This window comes from Falco peregrinus, chromosome 2, assembly GCF_023634155.1.
Source record: "Falco peregrinus isolate bFalPer1 chromosome 2, bFalPer1.pri, whole genome shotgun sequence".
In the NCBI taxonomy this organism is placed as follows: domain Eukaryota; kingdom Metazoa; phylum Chordata; class Aves; order Falconiformes; family Falconidae; genus Falco; species Falco peregrinus.
Window position 1 is genome coordinate 40,445,516 of NC_073722.1, and position 22,101 is coordinate 40,467,616.

General features: G+C 38.0%; 1 protein-coding gene across 3 annotated transcripts in view; it reads left to right on the top strand.

The window, feature by feature from the left end:
* The window catches only part of DNAAF9 (dynein axonemal assembly factor 9), a 79,173-nt gene extending 59,385 nt beyond the window's left edge, over positions 1 to 19,788 (top strand). For all 3 annotated transcript variants that reach the window (XM_055794156.1, XM_027777172.2, XM_027777173.2), the window contains 10 exons: positions 976 to 1,101; positions 3,110 to 3,147; positions 8,114 to 8,249; positions 8,593 to 8,679; positions 9,734 to 9,840; positions 10,537 to 10,611; positions 10,769 to 10,971; positions 12,742 to 12,807; positions 13,463 to 13,556; positions 15,087 to 19,788. In XM_055794156.1, the coding sequence (XP_055650131.1) occupies positions 976 to 1,101; positions 3,110 to 3,147; positions 8,114 to 8,249; positions 8,593 to 8,679; positions 9,734 to 9,840; positions 10,537 to 10,611; positions 10,769 to 10,971; positions 12,742 to 12,807; positions 13,463 to 13,556; positions 15,087 to 15,199 (1,045 nt within the window). In that variant the 3' untranslated portion in view covers positions 15,200 to 19,788. The remainder of the gene's footprint in view (positions 1 to 975; positions 1,102 to 3,109; positions 3,148 to 8,113; positions 8,250 to 8,592; positions 8,680 to 9,733; positions 9,841 to 10,536; positions 10,612 to 10,768; positions 10,972 to 12,741; positions 12,808 to 13,462; positions 13,557 to 15,086) is intronic.
* Positions 19,789 to 22,101: the final 2,313 nt, after the last annotated feature.

Here is a 22,101-nt window from a genome sequence, read left to right on the forward strand (position 1 = left end):
CAAGCATTGCACCCTTTTTTTAAAAGGGTAGAAGAGAGGATCCTGGGAGCTACCAACCTGTCAGCCTCACCTCTGTGCCTGGGAATATCATGGAACAGGTCCTGTTTCACATGAATAGGGGAAGTTTTTGTGTCAAAAGTTGTAGAAGGAAAAGTAGGCTTTGAACTGAGATGTGGTGCACTCTTAAACTTCGCAGACAAATGCAGGATTGTATCGCACGTATAGGAGAAAATTTACTTCTGCATGATTGAGAATTCACTTCTGGTGCAACAATAGCAATATCTAATGAGACATTCACTTTGGGAGATACTTGTCCTAATTTTGTGTGTGCGTGTGTCATGCACCCTGGTATTGTTTGTGTTACTGTAGCATCAGTGGGCCAAGGTGCTATTGTACTGGGTGTTGTAGAAATCTGAAAAGAGAAACTTGCAGTGCGGGTAGAAGGAAAGACACGTATTCAGTAACTGGCTGAGAAATAAACACCTGGAAAAAGCTCAGGTTCACCTAAACTTTGTTATCATACAGAAGTAGAACACAGTAGTGGCTGGAGTAGTGATAAAAAAAGGACACATTAAATATAGAAGCGCACTTCATTTAGAGAGTGCTGATAAGTGAGAGACGTTGCTCTTTAGTTTCTTTTTTTACTTGAATCATACTTAGTCCTTAGCATGCTTGGCAGTAGGCTTATCATGCTTCTATTACACTGAGCTTTTTGTGCTTTCTGAAAGCTGGACTTTACAGTTGTTAAGTGCAAAGTTTATACTGCTTTTCTCTGTAGATGTCAATAATTCATTTGTAATATTACTTGCAGTCACCTTAGTTTGTCTGGATTTGCTGAGTTTTGAGCTGCTTTATAAAAATTTTGGTAGGCTTTATTAGAAACCTAACCTTCCTGCAAGCAATTGATTTCTTACTAGATGTTGAAACGTGTCATTCTGTTTCTCTAAAACCGTATTTCATTTTGTTTTTTTACAGGTATACTGATGTTATTGATGTCGTACAGGCTCTGCAAACTCATCCAGACCCAGATGTGAAGTCTTCTTTCATCATTGGAGCAGTTAATACTTGCGTAGAGCCACTGAGTTGCTATATGGAACACAGGTATAACTTAAAATATTTTTACTAGTTTGAAAACAGATATGTAAGTTTATGAGATCGCTTTTATAATAATTAGAGATATATGATAGTTAAATGCCATTAAACTGCCTTAAATCTCATAAAACTGCCAGGTAAACCATCTCGAATGAACTTTGAAGTGCTGTTTGGTTTATAAGGATGACACTTGGTTTCCACCAGTTATATATACTAATAAAAGTTTAGCTTGTGGAAGAATTAATAAAGATTGTCAATAGCATACTACTTAAATATGTATACTCTGGTGAAGGACTTTGTAAAATCTGGACAGTCAACTGTCCTCTCGTGTGTTTTTTAAATCATTTTTTTTTTTTTACCATCTTTTTGTAAGTATGACTGAAAACAGAGATGTGTATCTCGGTTTGGATTATTGATAGTGTCACTACTTTTGGACATTAAATGAAGACTTAAAGACTTAAAACATGGATCTTATGGGAAGCAGTTCCAAATTTAGTGGAAGAGAATGACAAAGCACGGAAGCAAAAGCGTTGCAAGTATTGAAATCTGATATCCTGGGTTACTGCAGATGCAGGGTGGGGAGGAAATGGTAGCAAAGCCAAGTCATTGACATTTTTAAATAGTGTGGTTTGGTCACTGTTTCATAGTGTGTGTGTGTGCTCTGCATTCCAACAAACGTGAAGCTAATCCCATAGACCTATCTGTAAAATGAAATACTTACATTTTGCAATTATAGCTTGCAGCTGATTAACTGCTTTAACTTTTGTGAACTTTCCTTAGCATTGCTTCTATTTGTGATAAAACCCTGTGCATCACAGCTTAGAGGTGAACTGTCCAATCATTTTATAAAAGTGCACTCCTTAAACTTCCTAGCTGTTTTTAAAACACTAACCAATATGCTTCTTGAGCTTTGCACTAGTCAATAAATAGACATTCTTTTTATGCTTCTTTTTCTCTGTGACATAGATTGTGAATAAATAACAAAGACTACATAAAATATTGGTAAATTGATGCTGGAGTGCTCTTTTAAACTTGTTCTTTCCATAATTATGGGGAAGGCAAGTTCCATTTCTGATTGTTTGGTGTTTTTTAAACTTACTGTGTTACTGGTCATGGTACTGAGCAGTATTTATAGTGGTGGTGGCCTGCAATCCTTTGACTAACCTTGTTTGTCACCTGAAGTGCAGTAGCAATTGAAGGAAGAGGCTTTAGCTTATGCTGTAGCCTGTTTGTGTCTCACTTTGAAGTTTCTTCTGATAAGAACTTACCAAGCAGCCACATATTGCCAATGACAAATCTTTCAGTTGGGAAGCTTTGGCAGATTTCACTGTGAGAACCAAGAAGAGTGATTTTTTTTTTTTTTTTTTTTTTGTCTGACTTGAAACTTTTGCAGTCAAGAGAATCACAACCCTTTCCTGTCTCAAAGTTCATTACTGTAGAAATCTTGCTTTTTCATGAGCCTAGGATGAAGCTCTTGCCCATGTTGAATAGCAAGCAAGGGCAGGGGAGAGGTAGTTGAAGGGGAACAGATGAAGTACTATCTCTGGAGTGCTTCTGTGCATGATAAAGCTCATAAAAATAGTTGCTGCTTATGTGACGCAGTACCAGAAGTTGGTACAATATGTATGGAACGCATTATGTACATACAGCCTTTCCATGAAGAGTTCCCACACTGTTTGAAAGGCACAATTCTTTAGGGCAAGCTTATAATTCCTAGTGTTTAAATAGGGATTAAAATAATGTTGATACCTTTCTGATTTCTTACAATACAGAATAGATTGCATGGTGCTAATTAGCTCTCAAATTCATTAAAGAATTAAAACTGTCTACAAAACTATTTTTGGGGGAATAACTCTTAAAAGACAGAACCTGTGGGGATGTCCCAGTTATATGAATTGAGGAAAGGAAATGTGAAAATGTTTTGGATAGTAAGACTCCAGCTGTAAGTGTCCAAATGAATGTAAATGCTTTGCTTTAATAATACCCATTCTTGATATACAAACTTTTGATTTTTTAGGCTTCTTTTTCCCAAGTTCTTGGACCAGTGTTCGCAAGGTATGTGTCACTTTCCTTGACTTTGAGCTGAGCCATATGGCCAAATAAATACATTGTAAATGTATGTAGTCAAAGGAGCATGAAAAAGTCTTGGAGGTAAGAACCATCTGTACAGAACAGACGATCGCTGCCTACACTATTAACCACCATAGGCACCTGGAGAAGAGGTAAGAATCTGGAGCGTGATGCGTTCTGGTTGTCCTCATCTGGAGGATGGGTTTCCTAAGACCATGAGTTAAAATGCTTGTCTTGAACTGCTGTAACTCGTGCCTTGTCATTGATTTAGAAGCAAAACGGATTGGATTGGAGTTCCATCCTCTTCTGGGGAGGCATGAGGAAATGGACCTCTCCTTTCATTTTTGCTGTTTTAGAGAGGGGAAAAATGAACTGGTTCCCTTGTTCCCCATATCCTCTTCTCAGTGCAGTGTGGAGGATCCTTGCAGGGTTCATTTGACATTGCAGCAGACAAAAAAAACCCTCACTTGCAGTAGAACTGTTTCTTATCTGTGTACTTAGTTTTATATCCTGACTCTGAAATAAATCATTGCATTGTCTTTCTTGTCAGGCTTGGAACTTGGAGCAGGTGCTGGCATAAGTACGGTATCATCTTTTCTGACCTATCATCAAATAAGTTGTTTAGTTTCAAGGGCAGAAGCAAGTTTGACCTTAGCATATCTACAGGTGTTTTTAACAGCTGTGTAGCGGATTCACAGCATTAAGACCAGTACGTGTGTGTGTGTGTGTATATATGAAAACAGATCTCTCCAGTCAGGCAATCTTTTAGGCAGACTATAAGCTCAGCCTGAAACTGGATAGGCCAATGACAGTTGAGGGTTTTTTTGTTGTTTTTTTTTTTAAAGTCACTGTTGGACTGCAGTTACTGCAGCATGACTTTCTGATCTTAGGCTCACGTCTTCCCAAGCGAACTGTAGGACTGTAATGGTTAGCGTTCATATTTAAATGCAGTTGTCAGAATAGGATGCAGCACTCTTCTTCTGGCCATTTAGACTCTGCAGGTGCTTGTTTTGCTGCCAGAATTCTGTCATATCTTACATGTCTTACTTGTGTGTGAAGGGAGCAGAGAATAATGAAATGCAAAAGAACCCAAAATAATTAAGTTGTGAAAAAGCTGGAGATGATGTAGGTGCTATTATCTAGATGAGTATCTTATTCTTATTGGGAGAAAAATGTTGGCGCTACAAATTGGGGAACTGATGAATAGATAAATATGGGTGAAATTGAAGAAAGCAGTAGAATGCTGAGTTTAAGAATGTAACAATATATCAGTAAATACTGAGAAGTTAAGAGGGCGAGCATGCCTTTTTTGTTTTGTGACGTTTTGAGAATAAAAAAAATTACTCAAAGCTATCTTGTTTTTGAAGTGCATTTGTACAGACCTGATTGGGTGAGAATTTGTCATTGTTTGAGGAGGAACTAGAAAATCCTTAAGACAATTATAGCTTATTTTCCTATGGTCCAAACACTGAGGGAAAAATCCTGGAGGTTAGAAGAATGTTCTTTTGGCAGTGAATTATTTCTGCATGTTGCAAGTTTTTTGTCATCTAGTTTTCAGATATAAAATGTGACATGAGATAGCCTAGAGGTCTATTGGTGTAAAACAAATTGTTTCACATGAATAGGGGAAGTTTTTGTGTCAAAAGTTGTAGAAGGAAAAGTAGGCTTTGAACTGAGATGTGGTGCACTCTTAAACTTCGCAGACAAATGCAGGATTGTATCGCACGTATAGGAGAAAATTTACTTCTGCATGATTGAGAATTCACTTCTGGTGCAACAATAGCAATATCTAATGAGACATTCACTTTGGGAGATACTTGTCCTAATTTTGTGTCTGCGTGTGTCATGCACCCTGGTATTGTTTGTGTTACTGTAGCATCAGTGGGCCAAGGTGCTATTGTACTGGGTGTTGTAGAAATCTGAAAAGAGAAACTTGCAGTGCGGGTAGAAGGAAAGACAACTAGGGGTATAGGCAAGTAGGAATTAATTAGACTTCTGGATACTTACCTTGTCCACATAACTGCAAATTTTGGGAGTGAGTAGGGTTAGCCTTTTGCTGCTGCTTTCCAGGTTTCTTCTATTGTGTGGCTTTCCCTGTAATGAAGAGTTATCAGCATGACATCATTTTTCATGAGTTACATGGGTTTGTGGGGGTTTTTTTGGTTTTTTTTTTTTTGAAAGCCCCAAGACTAACAGAAACAGATGAGGATCAGGAAGAACTGATAAAGCCTTGAGCAGAGTCACAAACATTAGCAGTTTTGCTTTGTTTCTTCCTTGCATACTTGTTTAAGCTTCGTGAAAAAATCTTGCCACCATCTGTATGCTGTAATTTCCTTTTGTCTCACTCCTTCCAAATATGCTGCTTTTTTTCCCTTTTTTTTTTTTTTCTTTTTCCCTCCATTCTTGCTCAGAAGCTGTAAGATGCCACCTTTACTAGTCTAAGGACACATTGGCGTCTCTTCTGTTGTATATGAAGTTGTTTTACAGACTGACATTGCCATTGTTAGATAAGTCCATTGTACGTATGGGAGCAAAGAGGACACATTTTTGTGAAGCATATGTATTTTTAATATCTCTCTCCTGTTTTTTTTACTGCTTCTATTGAACATGCTATTGCCTATGCTGCAAAGATTTTTTTTCTTTAATGAGCGTATAAATAAGGAATTAAAACTGGGTGCTCTTCAAAATGCAGTAGAAACAGAGGTGGCAGTGAGAATTTAAATAGAAAAGGTCAAAATTATTTGTTACTAAAGCTATGTAGGCATCTTCCAGTTCTCCGAAAGCTATTTTTCTTCTGAATTACACTAACTGCTGGTCAATTCAATATCATGGACTGTTGCCTGCTAACACAGGGCCAATTTTTGTGCAGTAATGGCACCTAAAGACTTATGCATAGGTGTGTGTGGAGCCAAAGCTTGCAGGTTCCCCAGGCTCTGAGCAGTCTTCTGTTACTTCAAAGGCTGTGTGGGAGTTTACAAGCAGGAATGACAGCTAGTGCCCGAAAGCTATTCTTCTTAAACAAGCGCAAAAGCAGAGATGGATGGAGAAAAGAGTATGGGTGATGAGCATGAGACAAGATGCATAAGTTTCTGATTTGTTGGCTATTTTATTTGTTGAATCTTTTTCTTAACTTTAAGCTTTGCCAGCTTTGTCCTTGACAATTACCTATGCTCTCCAAGGCATAGTGCTTCTAACTGTAATATATGCTTTGTAGCATTTATGTTATACAGCCTTTTTATTGTTCTGTGCCAACTTCACAGGAAGTATAACTATGTTTTTAATCAAACTTGAATTTTAAATCAGTATCAAGTTTGAGGATATTAAGAAAAAAACACCCAACACCGTGCGTAGCACACCCACAGCGTGGTGGTTGTTGATTAGCTTATTCGTGCTTTTCATCTTAATTGCATGATCTACATAATAACTTCAAGCATGCGTGTGACTTAAATGTCTAAGTGTGCTTGCTGTTCCCCCTCCCCTGCCCGAGCAACTGTGTATTGGGGGAAACTTAGATGTTTCTGAAATTGGAGTGGAAATGTCTGTGGGAGATTAAAAAAAGAGAAATACTAATGATGGATATTTGCTTGGGCTGCTATTAAAATTCTAGCTTGAAAGGGTCAGTGATGCAAGTAACGGTGACTGGGAGCATATGGTATAATGTAAGTACCCCAGAAATATTTGATATAGGAATTCCTGTGTAAAGAAGCCTCTGCAAGGATTAGTGTACTTTAATGATTTCTGTAAAGATCAGGAATAACTGTAGGCAGCAGCTCATGGTGTGAGCTTCATTACATATTCTGCGTTAAATAGTGGTGAGTTGGGGAGAGGGGAAATGCATCCCAGTTCAGTTGTTCCTGGATATTTGAAAACGTAATACAGAACAATAAACTCTACTGGTAGTTTCAGGGAAGTATATGAAATGAGCTGCACACCTTGAGTAAAGAAATAGCATTCCTTACACATTCTGGGCAATACTGACATCCTAGGAAATCCCGAAGGGTTTGCCCTTCACTCTCGTTCAGGAACTGGGCTGGAAATCATTCTGATGTAACACTGCCGTGGTGTAATTGGAAAGCAGAGATCCTATGACACTGAAATTAGTCAGATAAGCGTGATATGTCATCTCATGTTTTTTCCTTAATGAGATCCCTTCCAGTGCCCAGCCCTTGATGGCTGTGATCATCTGTGTGTTATTTCTGATGGCCTTCAGAGGCATCTGCAGTAGCAGCAGTTGGTTCTCATTTAACATGAAACTTGTCTTATACCTGGCAAGACAGCAGGTATGATGTGAAGACCGTGTTGCCATCTTTGAATTTTAGAAAGATTTTGCTTAAGAAGAGTAACCATTTATTCAGTGAAATTGGTGGCACTAGGTGCAAGGTGAAGGGGTACTGTTAAGCCTGAAAAAGGAATTGCTTTTCTGGTGACACAGCTGAGTCTCTTTGGGAATTGGGTTCAGGACAAATAGTTACCCCATTGTTTTTCTCTTACATTTTTTGATGCCTTATGGGTTCACACCTGCTGTTTGAATAACATTTTGGGGTCTTTCTTTAAAAACAGACCAACCCACCCCCCCCCCCCCCCCCCAAAACCCAAACCATTCTCTTGTTTGTGGAAGTGGCAACTGTCAGTCTGCAATACTGATATTTTTTTTAGCTGTTTAGCCTGTCTTTCTACACATTGAATTTTCCAAGAGGGTTTAAGCATTAGTGTTTTTTATTAAACTATTCCTTCTCAAATTGTTTCTTGTATGAATTTATTCTTTTAATTAATTAATTGAATCTGAATTGCTTCTATTAAATGAAAAGTCCCTTGCTTTTTTGATTTTTTTTTTCTCTTTTAAAGTGAGATGGAAGGAGAATAAAAGAATGGCTATTCTATCACTTAATCCTTCATTAGTCACTGTTGCATACCTGACTTCTGTAAACTATCCTCTGATTTCCTTACACAGGACTAGTGAGTAACGTGGTTTTCACAAGTCATGCTACAGAGCAGAAGCATCCACTCCTTGTGCAGCTGCAGAGCCTTATCCGAGCAGCAAATCCTGCAGTTTCCTTCATCTTGGCAGAAAATGGAGTTGTAACTAGGTAACGTTAGTCACTGTACAGTATTTGTCTCTTTTGGCAGATAGGACACATGCACTTAGAAACTTATATGCTCTTGTTTTACTCTGGTAACTTATACAAAGGAGATGCAGACTTTTCTTTGTTGGCTGTCATGCAAAAGGCATCTTCCCTTTACATTTATGGTCCTATAGGTATAGGGATTAGGAAATGTATGTTTTTATTTACAGAGTATGACTGACTTTACTGTCATACTAAGGGGAAAATACTCTTCATTTTACTGTAGCATACTGTAGTGTATAGCCACAGATAGTGGCTGTTTTATTGAACTTATAAAAGTAAAGTCTTCATCTTTATCTCTTTATAGGAATGAGGATATCGAATTAATTCTCTCAGAAAGCAGTTTTTCAGATCCTCAGATGATGAGAGCTCGATATTTAATGTATCCTGGCTGGCAAGTATCTAGATTGAGAAATATTAAAACTGTTTTTCTAATTAACTTGAAGATTAAAAAGTCTCACTAACTTAATTATTTTTTTTCTTTTTAAGACTGCTCATTTGGAACAGGCAATAGCTTTGTAAATCTTTTTTAAAAGAGAGCTGATGAGTATTCTTAGTAGATACATGATTGCTGTCCTTTTATGGCGAAACGGATCTTTTCTGGACACCATTTAAATCAATGGCAAGATTACTGTTGCTTTTCAGAAGAATAGAAAGGAACCCTCTGGGAATAAGCTGGGAAGGATTGGGATGGGTGAGGTCAATAATAACTAGAGTAATTTCATTCTGACAGCTATTCAGCCTTACTGGAATGAACTTGCTATGTCAGTCTAGCTATTAGCAGAACAATTATTCATAAAAAACAGCAATCTTATTGACAGTCTTGGCAGAGGCTAAGGGCACAGTAATACATGTTACCAAGCTTTCCATTTAATACTGAGTGATGTTTTTCATGGTTCAGGGTTCTTTACACATCTTGTTGCAGTTATCTGTGCTGCACCTTTTTGGCAGAAAATATAAACCTGTCAGCCATTATAACTCTGGGCTGCTGTTTTCTGGTTACATTTATAGTGCTGGAAGCACGATTTATTTACTTTACCTTGCCAGTCCTGTATATACATATATATTCTTATTCCTTCCTCTAAATTGGATGCAATTAAGGCTCCTGAAGTAAACTGGCATGAAGGTTGGGGTGCCAAGAAGGAACATAAAGTATTTAAAACTTTTGGACAGCTGTTAATCTATTTGATGATAGTATGCAAGAATATATGAATGTAAGGGGAAAAAAATAGCAGCAGGAAGAGCATCAAAAGGAGTCCTGCGAACTTTGAACAACATAATACATTTTCATGGATGTCTTAGAGAAGAAAGCTTAGTATTTTTCTTCCTATGTGCAAGGCTTATCTGTGGTGAAATAATAGATGTTCCTTTAAAGAAGTTTGTTAGATGAAAAGCACAAGTGTGTGTGTGTGTTGTGTATGTTGAAGGTGTGTGTTTTTGTCTTTAAGGTATGAAGGCAAATATGGAGCTGGGTCTGTCTTCCCTCCAATGGTTCAGATATGTGTATGGTTTAATCGTCCTCTAGAAAAAACACGTTTTGTGACCAAATGTAAAGGTACAAATTAACTTTGACTGACTTGATTTAAGCTCAAGTTTGAAATACTTAGTAATGGAGGGGAAAGCAGGCACTGATGTAGCATAGGGATTTACTGCTGAAGTGAACTTCTAATTGAAAATTCAGCTTTCCTTCCTTAATGTACAGTAAATTATCTTCTTTAGTGTCTGCTCTGGAAAACTGACCCATGATTTTCTTCAGATGAAAATCTAATTTAATTTTTGGTTTCTAGAGGCTGAGACCCTTATCTTCATATGTTTGCTTTTTATTTTATGTTTGATTTTATTTAGTAATGTTGAAATACAGTTTATAAGTGACCATCAGCTTCTACTTTTTATGCCAAATCATTCTTTGTAGTTACTAGAAAATAGGCTTAACTCTGTGTTAGGCTACTAGGGTTAGGTATATAGTCGTGCCTTTCCCTCTTTCCTTGGCAAAAGAGTGTTAAGGAGCATCTTTTTACTTCCACACACACTGTAAGAGTTCATTATGCCAAGCATGTTACTTCCCACCTACCCCATAGCAAATAAATGAGAACCTACAGAAATGTTACGTAGTGGGGCTCTGGGGGATGCTGCAGCTTTTTCCCCTGAAGCACTAGGATGTCGTTTATAGACCTGAGGTATAGGTCTGACCAGAAGCTACGCCAGGAAGAAAAATAAGTGAGATAATCTATTTGTCTTCTGTTTCAAACAGCGATTAAGTCATTGCTCAAGCCAAGTCCTTTTTCTGGAAACATTTATCACATCATGGGCAAAGTTAAGTTTTCAGGTAATGGCAAATTACTACTTATGCATTGTCTGGTGATTGCACTGCATGTATATATATTTAAAATGTTTTTAATGTATTCTCTCTACACCAATGTGTTGATGTTAAATTAGATTAGCAATTATCAGGACACTTCTTTCTTCATGTTCTCCTTGTTTAGATTCTGATAAAGTGATTGAAGTCTGTCACAACACATCATCTAATTCACTAAGCCTTGTGCCTGTTCAGGAGGGGCCAACTCCTCCTGATTCAAGAAGCGATAACAGAGATTGCAGCAGTCAACAGGAGTGCTTCCTTGTTTTTATTGGCTGCTCTCTTAAGGAAGAGGATATAAAAGACTGGCTCAGAGAAACTGCAAAACAGGTTCGTGGGCATGTTTACTTTTGTTCAGTGTGATCTGTTTGGCATTAACAACAAAAGGTGGAATCTGTGCGCATCCATTAAACTCCCCACCGCCCCATCTCCTTTCCATCTCCTTTCTTTTTTACCAAGTTATTAGCATTCCAGGGTGTAAATGTATTTCAGAAAGAGGGCTAACAGTTTGCAAATGTGTATTGTAATTTGTGTATTGTTTTAATATCTGCTACAGTTTATGCATGGATTGATCTGCTCTTGAATGCTCAAGCAAATGGATTATGTCCAGAATAAACACAGGATGATTTAGCTGAGACATGATTGCCAAAAGCTAAAGTGTAGTGTGAAATAAATCTTCTTGAAGTACCTGAACACTGCAAAGCTGGGAACTTGTTTTGATTCACTAAATTAAACCTTCTTGGAAGTAATCCACTGAAATGGAGGGTTTAGTTTTTTCATTTTGTCTTGATTAATTTGTCAAGTCATTAATTAATAAAGAGTGCAGCCATGTAAGACTTCATGTATTTCTGCGTGGCTAACATACCTATGCAGTTGAAGTTGGAGGAGGGAACAGGGTATATGCACATCCATAAGAAGCCTAGAAGGCACATTTTGCAGTTGTGGTGTCTCACTAAGATCACGCAGTGACTGGCACAGCCTGAAGAGGAGTGTGGAGCAGGACGGTTTACTGCTACATAACCAAGTAATACCAGCGGGTATTATTCTTGCCAGGCTGCACATCAAGGTCTTAAAAAGTGGGTCTTGAGTCTTGATTGAGAAAGACACTTGGACAGAAACTGTTCAGCTGTACAAATTACATATTTTAGCACTCTGGTTGGAACCTGAGCTGAAAGTTTCAACTGTGCCCTTTCACGATTCCCACCTTGGAATGTTTGTTAGTTAAAAAAACTTCATGGTTACTTCTTTATGGCTTAGGATTTGCATAGTATTGTGTAGGACGGGAAGAAAGTTTCAAAGGATCTTCAGGTTCTCACCTCTGTTCTCCTAGCTGGTTGTGTTACTTCAGGGAAGTATACATTTTCTGTGATGATATTTCACGCTCACGTGACTTCTGTGATGATATCTCATGATATGTGTACATATCACATAGGTAATACATGGAGACAAATGCTTTTGACATGTAAGAAAGCACTCTATGGATACTATTGTAATGTTATGAAAGCTTGGAACTTAAATGCTATCTCAAGTATGAAGTGCTTCCTCTTTGAGCAGTTCAAGACTACAAATAGTCTTTGTACAGTCCCACTGGTCATGACTAATTTAGAGTTTCAGATATTTCTGACAATTACTGCACATTGCCTGAAAGCAACGAATTATAAAACTTTTCAGACTTAAAACTAGGTTGCTTTTCTGTTCCTGTGCCAGTTTTCTTAAATTTTTGCAGTAAAGCTGTATTTGAATTGTATTATTTCAAATACCTTTAGAATTTGTCATTTCTACAGTGCTTTATGTAAGATCACGTGATTTTTACTTCTGTTTTCAGAACATAGTTGTGAATGCCTCAATTGAATAATTCTGTCTAGAAATTAATTTTTAGAAGATACACTTCTAAAAGGAGTACTTCTGTGCTGGGCTTGAGCATGATAGCATGAGATCATAGATTTCATTATCATTGGCCACATTTTCAAGAAAAAACTTTTCTGTTTTGTGGTTTGTGTTGGGTTTTTTGGTTGGTTTGTTGTTTTTTTAATGTAACTAAACTGTAGTATTACACTGTCACTCAGTAGGTATATAACTGAGGTCTAATTCTTCATACAGAAACCTCAGAGGAAAGCCCTGAAAACCAGAGGAATGCTGACCCTTCAGGAAATAAAAAACATTCATGTAAGTAGAAGCAATTAACAGCAAGCCCTTCTTCTGGCTGGTTTTCTTAAATATGCTTTTTTGTATGATAGAGCATCTCCAATACCTGCCATAGCAAGTGCTCTGAGCACCAAATCATCATGGCAGTTACTGCCTTATGATACACTTGAAACACAACTGAGGCTGTCCAGAAGGGATTTGAGATTTAAAGCTTGGTGTTATCTCAGGGCTTCAAGTTAGCCCTGAGAAGTAGGGGGAGGAGGTGTAAGGTGTTGGAGAAGCATACGGTTTTGGTTACTGTAATGGTCTTTCGCTGTCTTTTCTCCCTGTTCTGTGCTGTGCAGGTTATCACTTACAAATTGGGATCCTAAATGCCTAATCCTGCCCTCATTAACTACCTTTAGGTTGTAAGTGCTGTCTCTGGAGTTGGGTTCCTAAGAGTATGGCGTGGCTATGATAGGTGTTGCTGTACCTAACACCCCTAGTCCATATGGATGTCATTTGTCATACTCTCTTTCTGAGTGCTTCTTTATAGCCAGGAGCCATACCTTCCTCCCTGGCTGTTAAACTCAGCAGGAGGAATTTCGCTTTTATCTGTTTTAAGTTTTTTGGGACTGTCTCTAAGCAGTTCTGCATTTTAGAAGTGTAACATACAGTATCTTCTTTCCTAATGTAGGTGAAACGCCACTTGGATCCACTCCCAGCTGGTTATTTTTACAATGGGACTCAATTTGTGAATTTTTTTGGCGACAAAATGGATTACCATCCATGTATCCTTTAAAGCGGCGGGGTGTGTGTGTGAAGGTTTCAGGTAGGCAACAGGCTATGCAAATCTGACATGTAGACTGTGGAAGCAGGCAATATGGTGAAGAGCCAGTTTAATTTGTGGTTATATGAAGTGAAAAGTTTTGTTCCTTAAATCTGTGCGTCACTACTTGCCACTTAAAGCTTACTGTTAAAACACTTTTTCAGAAGTATCATCTTAAGAAGCAGAACAGAACCAACAAAACAATCCCAAAACTGTACATGAGCTCACGCAGAACATCATTTATGGACCACAGCTCGTCAACAAATATTTTTCAAACCAAATAGTGCTGTAAGATTGCTTATCATGACCTGGTCATGACTGATAAAACTTCCAAATGAATATAATTTTGTGTGGGTACATGTGCACACACATGTTCAAGTAAAAACATTCAACGTTGCTTTAGGTTTTACTACACTGTCCTTTTTTTCTGCCATGTATGTTGCAGTGAAGCTGATGATAAATGATTGCTCTCATTTTGTAAGTTGAGGTGAGAAGAACCTTACTGGATGCCGTGCAGTAGTATGGACAGGGTACTCAGAATTAGGTGTGGAGGTGCATTTTTTTGTAACCACTTTTTAAACTCAAAGTAAAACCTTATTTTACAACTACTACAGCTTAGCAAGCAGTGTGATCTGCTTATCAAATTGTAGCATATGCAGATTTGTAAATGTGCTGTCCTTGCTGGTTGTCTTTGTCAATTTACAAACTACAGCTGAAGTAGGGTCCTCTGGAATTCTCTCCAGAAATTATCTTTATTTTTTAATTTAAACCTGATAATATTTTTTGGTTTCAGCAAGAAATGCCAGAGTAATACTAATGTTCCGGTGTATTCCTGTTCTCATTTTCATAACTTTCTATTGCTTTTGTCTTTGGTTTATTACCAATTTCAAATTTGGTTTTGTATTCGCAGTTTACTTTTCACTTTAACAAACTTTAGAAAAATCCAAGTGGGTTCTGTGAATCTCTTTTGGAATAAGAACAAGTGATTATTTTCTTTGTCCTATGGGACAACTACAGAGTTTTAAACCAGCAGACTTATGTCTGCAGGGTAAGCTCCTACTTGAGTTATACTGGCAGAAGATAGCTTACTGGTATATTTGGACTTCAGTATTCACTGGATCTTGTCTTCACCACCGTCTTGGTGTTTGGCATTAAAAAATACAGGCACTGGTTAACCACTTCTGAATGATTTGATTTTTGGGCACAGTGTTTTAGACTTCTACTTAACCAAAATAGCTGTAAACATTACAAACCTGCTCTAGTTTTGCTGTTAAATTCTTCCTCTTGGCTGGGAAATGTCCACTGCACAACTCCTTTGTTTCCCAGTAACACAGGGGAGTTGTGGTTGGGTCAGACTGCGGCACTCCTGGAAGCTAATATTTTAAATTCTGCTTTCGGTATGTGTCCCTGAACTGGCACGCCCTTCAGACCTGTATGTTGTTTTCTAATGAATGCTGTTTGCACACGTTTTTCCTTAGTGTTTTGAAATCAGTAATGGACCAGTTCATGAATGATTACTTGGAAGAAGCCAACAGGGAAATTGAGAAATACAACAGAGAACTAGAAGAACAAGAGTATCATGATCTCTTCGAGCAGAAGACATAAGCACGTGTGTTCTGTGCATTTCTGAACCACCTACTATCAGTAACCAAAAATGCTCTTGTCCTTGCTGGTTAACTAGAAAATTAAGTGAAATGTCAGTTTTCTGCACTCCTTTTAAAACTAAGAGATCATTCCTGTAAGGTTGGCATTTTAATATGGTAACTGCTTAGCTGTTTGTACTGTCAGGTTTGCTTCCACTTCACCTTAATTCCAGACTGTAAAAAAGCATCACCTGGAATCTCTGGCTAGTAGTGGAAACTTATTTAAAATAAGAAAAGAAGCAAAACTGTGTTTCCTAATAGGTCAGAATGTAATCGTCGAATTGGTCCGTCGTGCAGATAATCAAACCGCTTTAATCTCTGGGTGTCCCTTGAAACTTGTTGCACAAAGGCATTGATGAGCAGTGGTATACTTCAGTATGTGGGATTGGGGGATGTTCCTAAAGCGAGAAATGGGGGATCATTTAAAAAACTCGGAAGGTTACCTAATCCCACAGCTGTTAAGGTGTTCCCAAAGCGAGAAATGGGGGAATGCCTCAAAAACTCGGAAGGTTACCTAATCCCACAGCTGTTACGGTGTGCCCAAAGCGAGAAATGGGGGAATGCCTCAAAAACTCGGAAGGTTACCTAATCCCACAGGTGTTACGGTGTTCCCAAAGCGAGAAATGGGGGATCGCCTCAAAAACTCGGAAGGTTACCTAATCCCACAGGTGTTACGGTGTTCCCAAAGCGAGAAATGGGGGATCGCCTCAAAAAGTCGGAAGGTTACCTAATCCCACAGCTGTTACGGTGTTCCCAAAGCGAGAAATGGGGGATCGCCTCAAAAACTCGGAAGGTTACCTAATCCCACAGCTGTTACGGTGTTCCCAAAGCGAGAAATGGGGGATCGCCTCAAAAACTCGGAAGGTTACCTAATCCCACAGCTGTTACGGTGTTCCCAAAGCGAGAAATGGGGGAACATGTAGGCATCTGCATTTTTTTGAGGGGACAGTATGTCTCATAGCCTCTGCACAGTTTGAATCTGCAGCTGAAATTTTGACTTTTCTAACGAAAATATCTTTATACATTTCAGGGTAAAATGAGATAAGCGGCGCTATCTTGCTTTCTTTCCAGTGTTACTGATGCTCTAGAAAATACTGACATGAATGGCGGTAATCTGCAATTTACTGTTGCTTAGAAGATTATCACTGAAGCATTCTTATTTCAGTACTAAAAACTAAGCAAAGCAAGAAAAGAGAGATTCTTTAGCTAAAGAAATCCTTCTCCTGAAAATTACTTATTTCCAAAGGTAAAAAATATCAAAAAATATGCTTGAAATAAAATTGTTTGTAAAGCTTTCAGAAGAATTTGCGTGCTGTAACATTTAACTCCTGGTGTATCAGTTTAGTGAAGTACTTGCAACAAAACTTTTACAGTTACTAAGTGATATCATGATAGGAATTCTGGCAACTTGTCCTTTAACTTAATTTAGTGCAGTTTTAAGAGAGACTTCATAGATCAGTGACTGCAGGATTATAAGGTATCCTAGCAGCTTCTTAAGGGTAATTATTGAAGCTTATTTGAATAAGCAGATTATTGTATCATGCTATGCGCTCAGAATTTAGTCCAGAAGAACTAAACAGTCCAGAAGGAATTTTTTATTTTCATATTCCATTGCCTTAGGAACATCTCAGTCTTTTAATATAACTGCAACTTCTCATTTTGAGTCGGATGTACGTAGTACAGCAAGAAACGGAATGAATAACTTCTTAAAATATACTTAAAATACTTATGTCCACACACTCTTTCTGTGGCAGGAAAATGAGATTTAACTCCTGCCATCAAACTGAAGGCTAGATACAGTTTTATGCCTTACTTAAGGAATATATTTTTTATCTTTGGAATGTTGAAATGGCTGAAATTTCAATAAGCCTGTCAAAAAACTGAAAGTTCTTTTAGGTAGACTTCAGTACACGTTGCTACTAGCTGGCTCGGTGCCTGTGCTGTGGTGGTTTTACAGTGCAAAGGCGGAATTCCAGGTGCTGCAGATTGGGATATAGATGTTGATAAGGTTTCGTTTCTAGCTTTCTTACTAGATTTGAAAAGCTGTCTGAATTGAAGATTATTTTTTTTTTTGCACATCACGAGACTTTATAAACTACATGTATCCGGTTAAAGTACAGTAAAAGCCAGCGATTAGTTTGTGTTTTTAGGCTTTCTGGGGTAACCCGTATTACAGGTATAGAGCATCATGATAAGGCTCGTGAGTTTATCTATGCATGGCTATACTTTAGTCTTAATATACTGTAGTGCCTGGTAGAGTAAATGTAGCTAGCGGTGGATGTGGGGGGCTAGCGGGTGTTTACAAACTAAGTACAGTTGGTTGCATGAAACTATTTATCAGATCAGGATTATTAGAGTACAAAATTCTGGTCTCAACACTGCAATAAAAAGGGGCATTAGCAAATTCTTCACAAATTCTAGTTCTTTGCCAATAAACTTAGTGTAAACCCAGTGTGCTCCTTTTCAGTACAAGTTATATTACCTGCAAAGCCATATTTTTAGAATAGTGGTATGACTATGTTATGTCGGAAGAAGTACCAGTGGTTGGGACAGCAGGCATGTTGTCAATGCTTTGTCTCAGTTCTGAAGTCAACAACAGAGTAGATATAAGTGCAATTGATTGAACAGTAGTTGAAGATACTGTAGCTTTTTTTGCTCTGCTGAACTCTTTTTAAGAACTCCAATTTGTGCAGCTCTCAAAAATAAATGTTGGTGGGGCTAATTCATTTGGGGTTGGCGTAGTGAGTTGTAATTACAAGTGAGATCCGCTGTGAACAAAAAGGAAATAAGTATTTGGAATCGGCGTGCTACTGTGCAAATTGAGCTGTTCCTTAAAAACTGAAGCAGAAGAGCTCAGAACAAAGGCCTAGTATACTTATATACTGTACTGCATGTTATATGGTAATAGCTGTGTATTATGAAGACCTTTCACCATACTGGTACTATTTCAATTAATATATTTTGTTATTGAAATGAATTGATTACCTCAATTTTTTTAGGTTTTTTTATTAGTTTTTAACTGTGACTTTAAAACAGAAAAAATACCGAAATAGTGAAACTGTGACAATGGTATCCTTTAAACATAGTAGTGCCTTGCAGATGACACCATTTATTCACAAAGCATAAAATAAATGGATGTCATGGGTTGTGTTGCACCCTCTTTTTTAAGGAAAAACGGTTTTGGTGAAAGGACTTAAAATTAACCTAGTGAAGAATATTAGCACAAATGGTTAAACTGTTTAAAAGAAAACTCTTTGAGGACTAAAATGTGTAAATGCCTGATGCTGCTGATAGTTTAATAGCAGTTGCTGATTATTTTAGAGTTACTTCTAACAATCAGCAGCGCTTTTTTTTAGATGAGCGTAACTTTTGTACTCCAGTCAGAGATGTTTATACTGTATCAAACCCTGTCTGTAGGGGTAATCTGGTTTCCTCATTCTTTTGAATTTGAGATGAGGATTGAGATACTTCTAAGGATCTAGTTTTGAATTTTTTTTTTTTAGCTACTGTAAAACTAAAAAAAAAAAAAGGAAAGAAAAAAAGCACCATTTCTAAACCACAAATGTTTGGATACAGAAAAAAAGTGCCATTACACTGTTCCTTTATCTCTCACTGCATTTTGAAAATTGGTAACAGTAACTTTGTGTTCAGGCATTTGTGATACTGAAGAAGTGCTGAGAGTCCTCAAGGGGTTTACATGCTTTGCTGACCTTCATGTTAGCAGCTTGTGGTGGTGTTTTTTTGTTTTCCTCACCGAGAATGAGTGTGGTCAGAAGTTACTGAAGTTATAGGGAGAAAAACGTCATAAACATAGGAGAGGAACATTTGCAACTTAAACTGCGCTGCAATCTTGGAGTATTTTATATTAAGCTGTGCAATTTGGTCTTAGTCCAGTTTTATACTTTGCAATTAACAGAACTGATTGTGGGGAGGATTTAAGTTGCATGTAAAAGTTCCCTAATAAGTTGCGGGGTGTGGGATGTGGGGGGGTATTATTATTTTTTAATTGAAACTTTTCTGAATTTGCACAGATTTAAGCTCTGGAATACTTTGGTATTCTTAAAAGGGAAAAATTGTAACTAGTATAGTGAATTGTAAACTGTGAGTTGTTTAAACCGCATTGTTGATCTAATTTTAGATTGTTTTAAAATGTACCTCAGAAAGCTAGTGAGAAATTGCTTCACTTGTACACAACAGCCAGATACTAATGTAACACTTCTCACTTTACAATGTGCCAAAATTCACTTTTATACTAGTTCTCAATGCTTTAATATTTGCAATTTTAAGTTAAAAACTTGTTACAAACACTACTGTAACTTCAGTTAAACTGAATTGTGTGATTGAAGCTTTTTGCCTATTGTATTTATTACACAACTTGATTCAGTAAATATAAAATTACCTTTCCATTTATTTTTGTATTGTTTACATGTTTATACCTGTCATTTGTGTGACTCTTACACCTGTAACTCAGATGTGATGGACAGAACCAATAAACAGTATCCATCTGCTGTCTTTGACTTCTTTAATAAACTCACTATTTCTTAAACTTGACTTGTTTAAGCTTTGAGCAGTTTTCTTTAAAAAATTGTGGGTTTTCTAAACTGACTGAAAGGTGACTGGTTTGTACTTAAACTAAAATGTAAAGATTTAAGGATTTTAGTTGGGGTTTTTTTAAAGCTGCTGTTTTGCATATAAACTTTCTTGCTTGGGCTTCTAGTTGGGTGAAGTTTAAGACTGGTTGTAGAATGAAGGATATTAATTTGCTTCATGCCTGCTCTCTCTCTTGTTCAGCAACTGTATGTAAGCATAAGTTGATAGTTGTCTATACACAAAGGCAGGGACTAAATCCTCCTCCTTGTATTTGTATAAATGAGGATGCAATTTCAAAACCAGCTTCCACTGATCTAAAATAAGGCTGCCACTGAGAGGGCAATCCCACCTTACCCTCCCTTTTCTGCTCCAGTCACTGAGTGAGAGGATGTGCACGAGTCAGATCAGTTTGCTGATTAAACTGAATTTACAAATTATTCCTGTCTGTTTGACAATGCTATTGCATTATTTTTTTTGTGTGTGGGAAGGTGTTGCGTTCAATTAGTTCTTACACACTGTTTATGTAAAAATAGCATGTTAAATTCAGCCTGTTTTGCATTCTCCAGGTGTGCACACAAGGAATTGCAGCTTCTGATCACTCTGCTTTTGACTGAAATCCAGGAATTTCCCCTCACTATGCAGCTAGTTTTGGAAGCATCTTCCACTTGTAAATGCACTTGGGCTGCATCCACTGCTGCTGAACTGCTAAGTACATGCGTTTCCTTTTGATATTAGTGTTGTGTTGACAGCGTGTAACACAACTTCCATATTGTTACATAGTGATTGTCTGGTGGAAGCAGACAGTTACTGCTTCAGTATTACAGTACGGACCCTATAACATCCTTCACGTGTCAGCTTTGCCAAGAGCGTTTGGATCTTGTTACTACTGATGTGGGCATATGTTCTCAACCCAAGCCTTTGGGCTAGGTCTTAGTACTGGCCGAGTTAACTAGGAGGGTTTCCGGCATCCCTCAGGTACTTGAGTAGGGAAATCTAAAGTCTTGGCCCATGGCTTTGTGCATGTCTTACCATATAGTTATTCTTAAGATGCTTTTCAAATGCAGCTAAATTGCTGAAGGTTAATGAAAGTGACTTCTTTATTACCCTTTGGTCTGCCAGGATCATAAACAGTTGGACTTGACCTTAAAGATCTTTTTCCAACATAAACTACTCTATCTTTCCAGTGAGAATTCTGCTGCTTTCTCTGGTGCATAGCTCTGCTCACTGCTGCTGTGCCCTTGTTTCTTCATCTTTCACTCTGGATTTTCCAAGATTTAACCTAAGATCAGTTTGTGATGGACTATTAAAATGTAAAAGTTGTCATCATATTACAATTTTAAGAAATGTGTTTTGCAAACAAACACTTTTACAGAAAGGCTAAGAAATTAGACTGTCAGCTGGGTACATGTAGTTCTTTGGAGCTCTGAGCAGGAAGGGTACATCTGTTCGTAACAGCCTTTTAGCTTGAGTGCAAGGAGAAAAACTGTGACCAGTGATGAACTGTTTGTGATCTGGGAACTTCTAAAAGGTACTCCAGTACAGAGGTACTGAGTTATTTTTCTAGAAGTGAGGTATGTCTCTCACCAGCCTTACTGGAACGCTTGGTGGTGGGGAGACCGCTGGCTTCACTGTTGTCCCCTCCATGAGCATGACATACTGTAGGTGATCATTTTGGCCCAAATTCAGGATGCTTGCCTCCACAAGTGACAGGTTTCTTGTGCATCCATGTGATCCTGGGCATGCATTTGTATTTAGGTTGTATCCTAGAGCTGCAGCCAGCTGTTGAGCTCTGTCAAGCACGGCACAATCTCTTGCTCTCGTGCTTTTACCCAAGCCCGTGTCACAGACATCAGCCCTGGGCTTAGCAAAGGTGTGCTGCGACAGGCACCTGGAGCACCTGCAAGGAGGAAACATCACCTACAAATACAGAGCAAGTTGTTTTGTTTTTTTATTCTTGTTCTTGTCTTTGCAATACCAATTTCTGTCTGTACAATTTCATTAGTTGGACACACTTGTAATGTGCTGTGAGATTTGTTGTTGGGAAAGCTTTGAAAGTAAGCGCTGTATTGCCTCTTTACATGCTTTGCTAGCTACTGATTCCCCTGCTTCTGTGCTTCCTGTGCCTTTTCCACATGACATGGATGTGCCTTTCTGCCTGCAGCTTTTGCCTCCTGCATGGTAATCCTGGGGTGCTCCATCCTATTGGGTTATTTTTCAAAAAGAGAAAATATTTTTTCTCTCTCCCAGGAATACTTGGGTTAAAGCTTCCCGAAA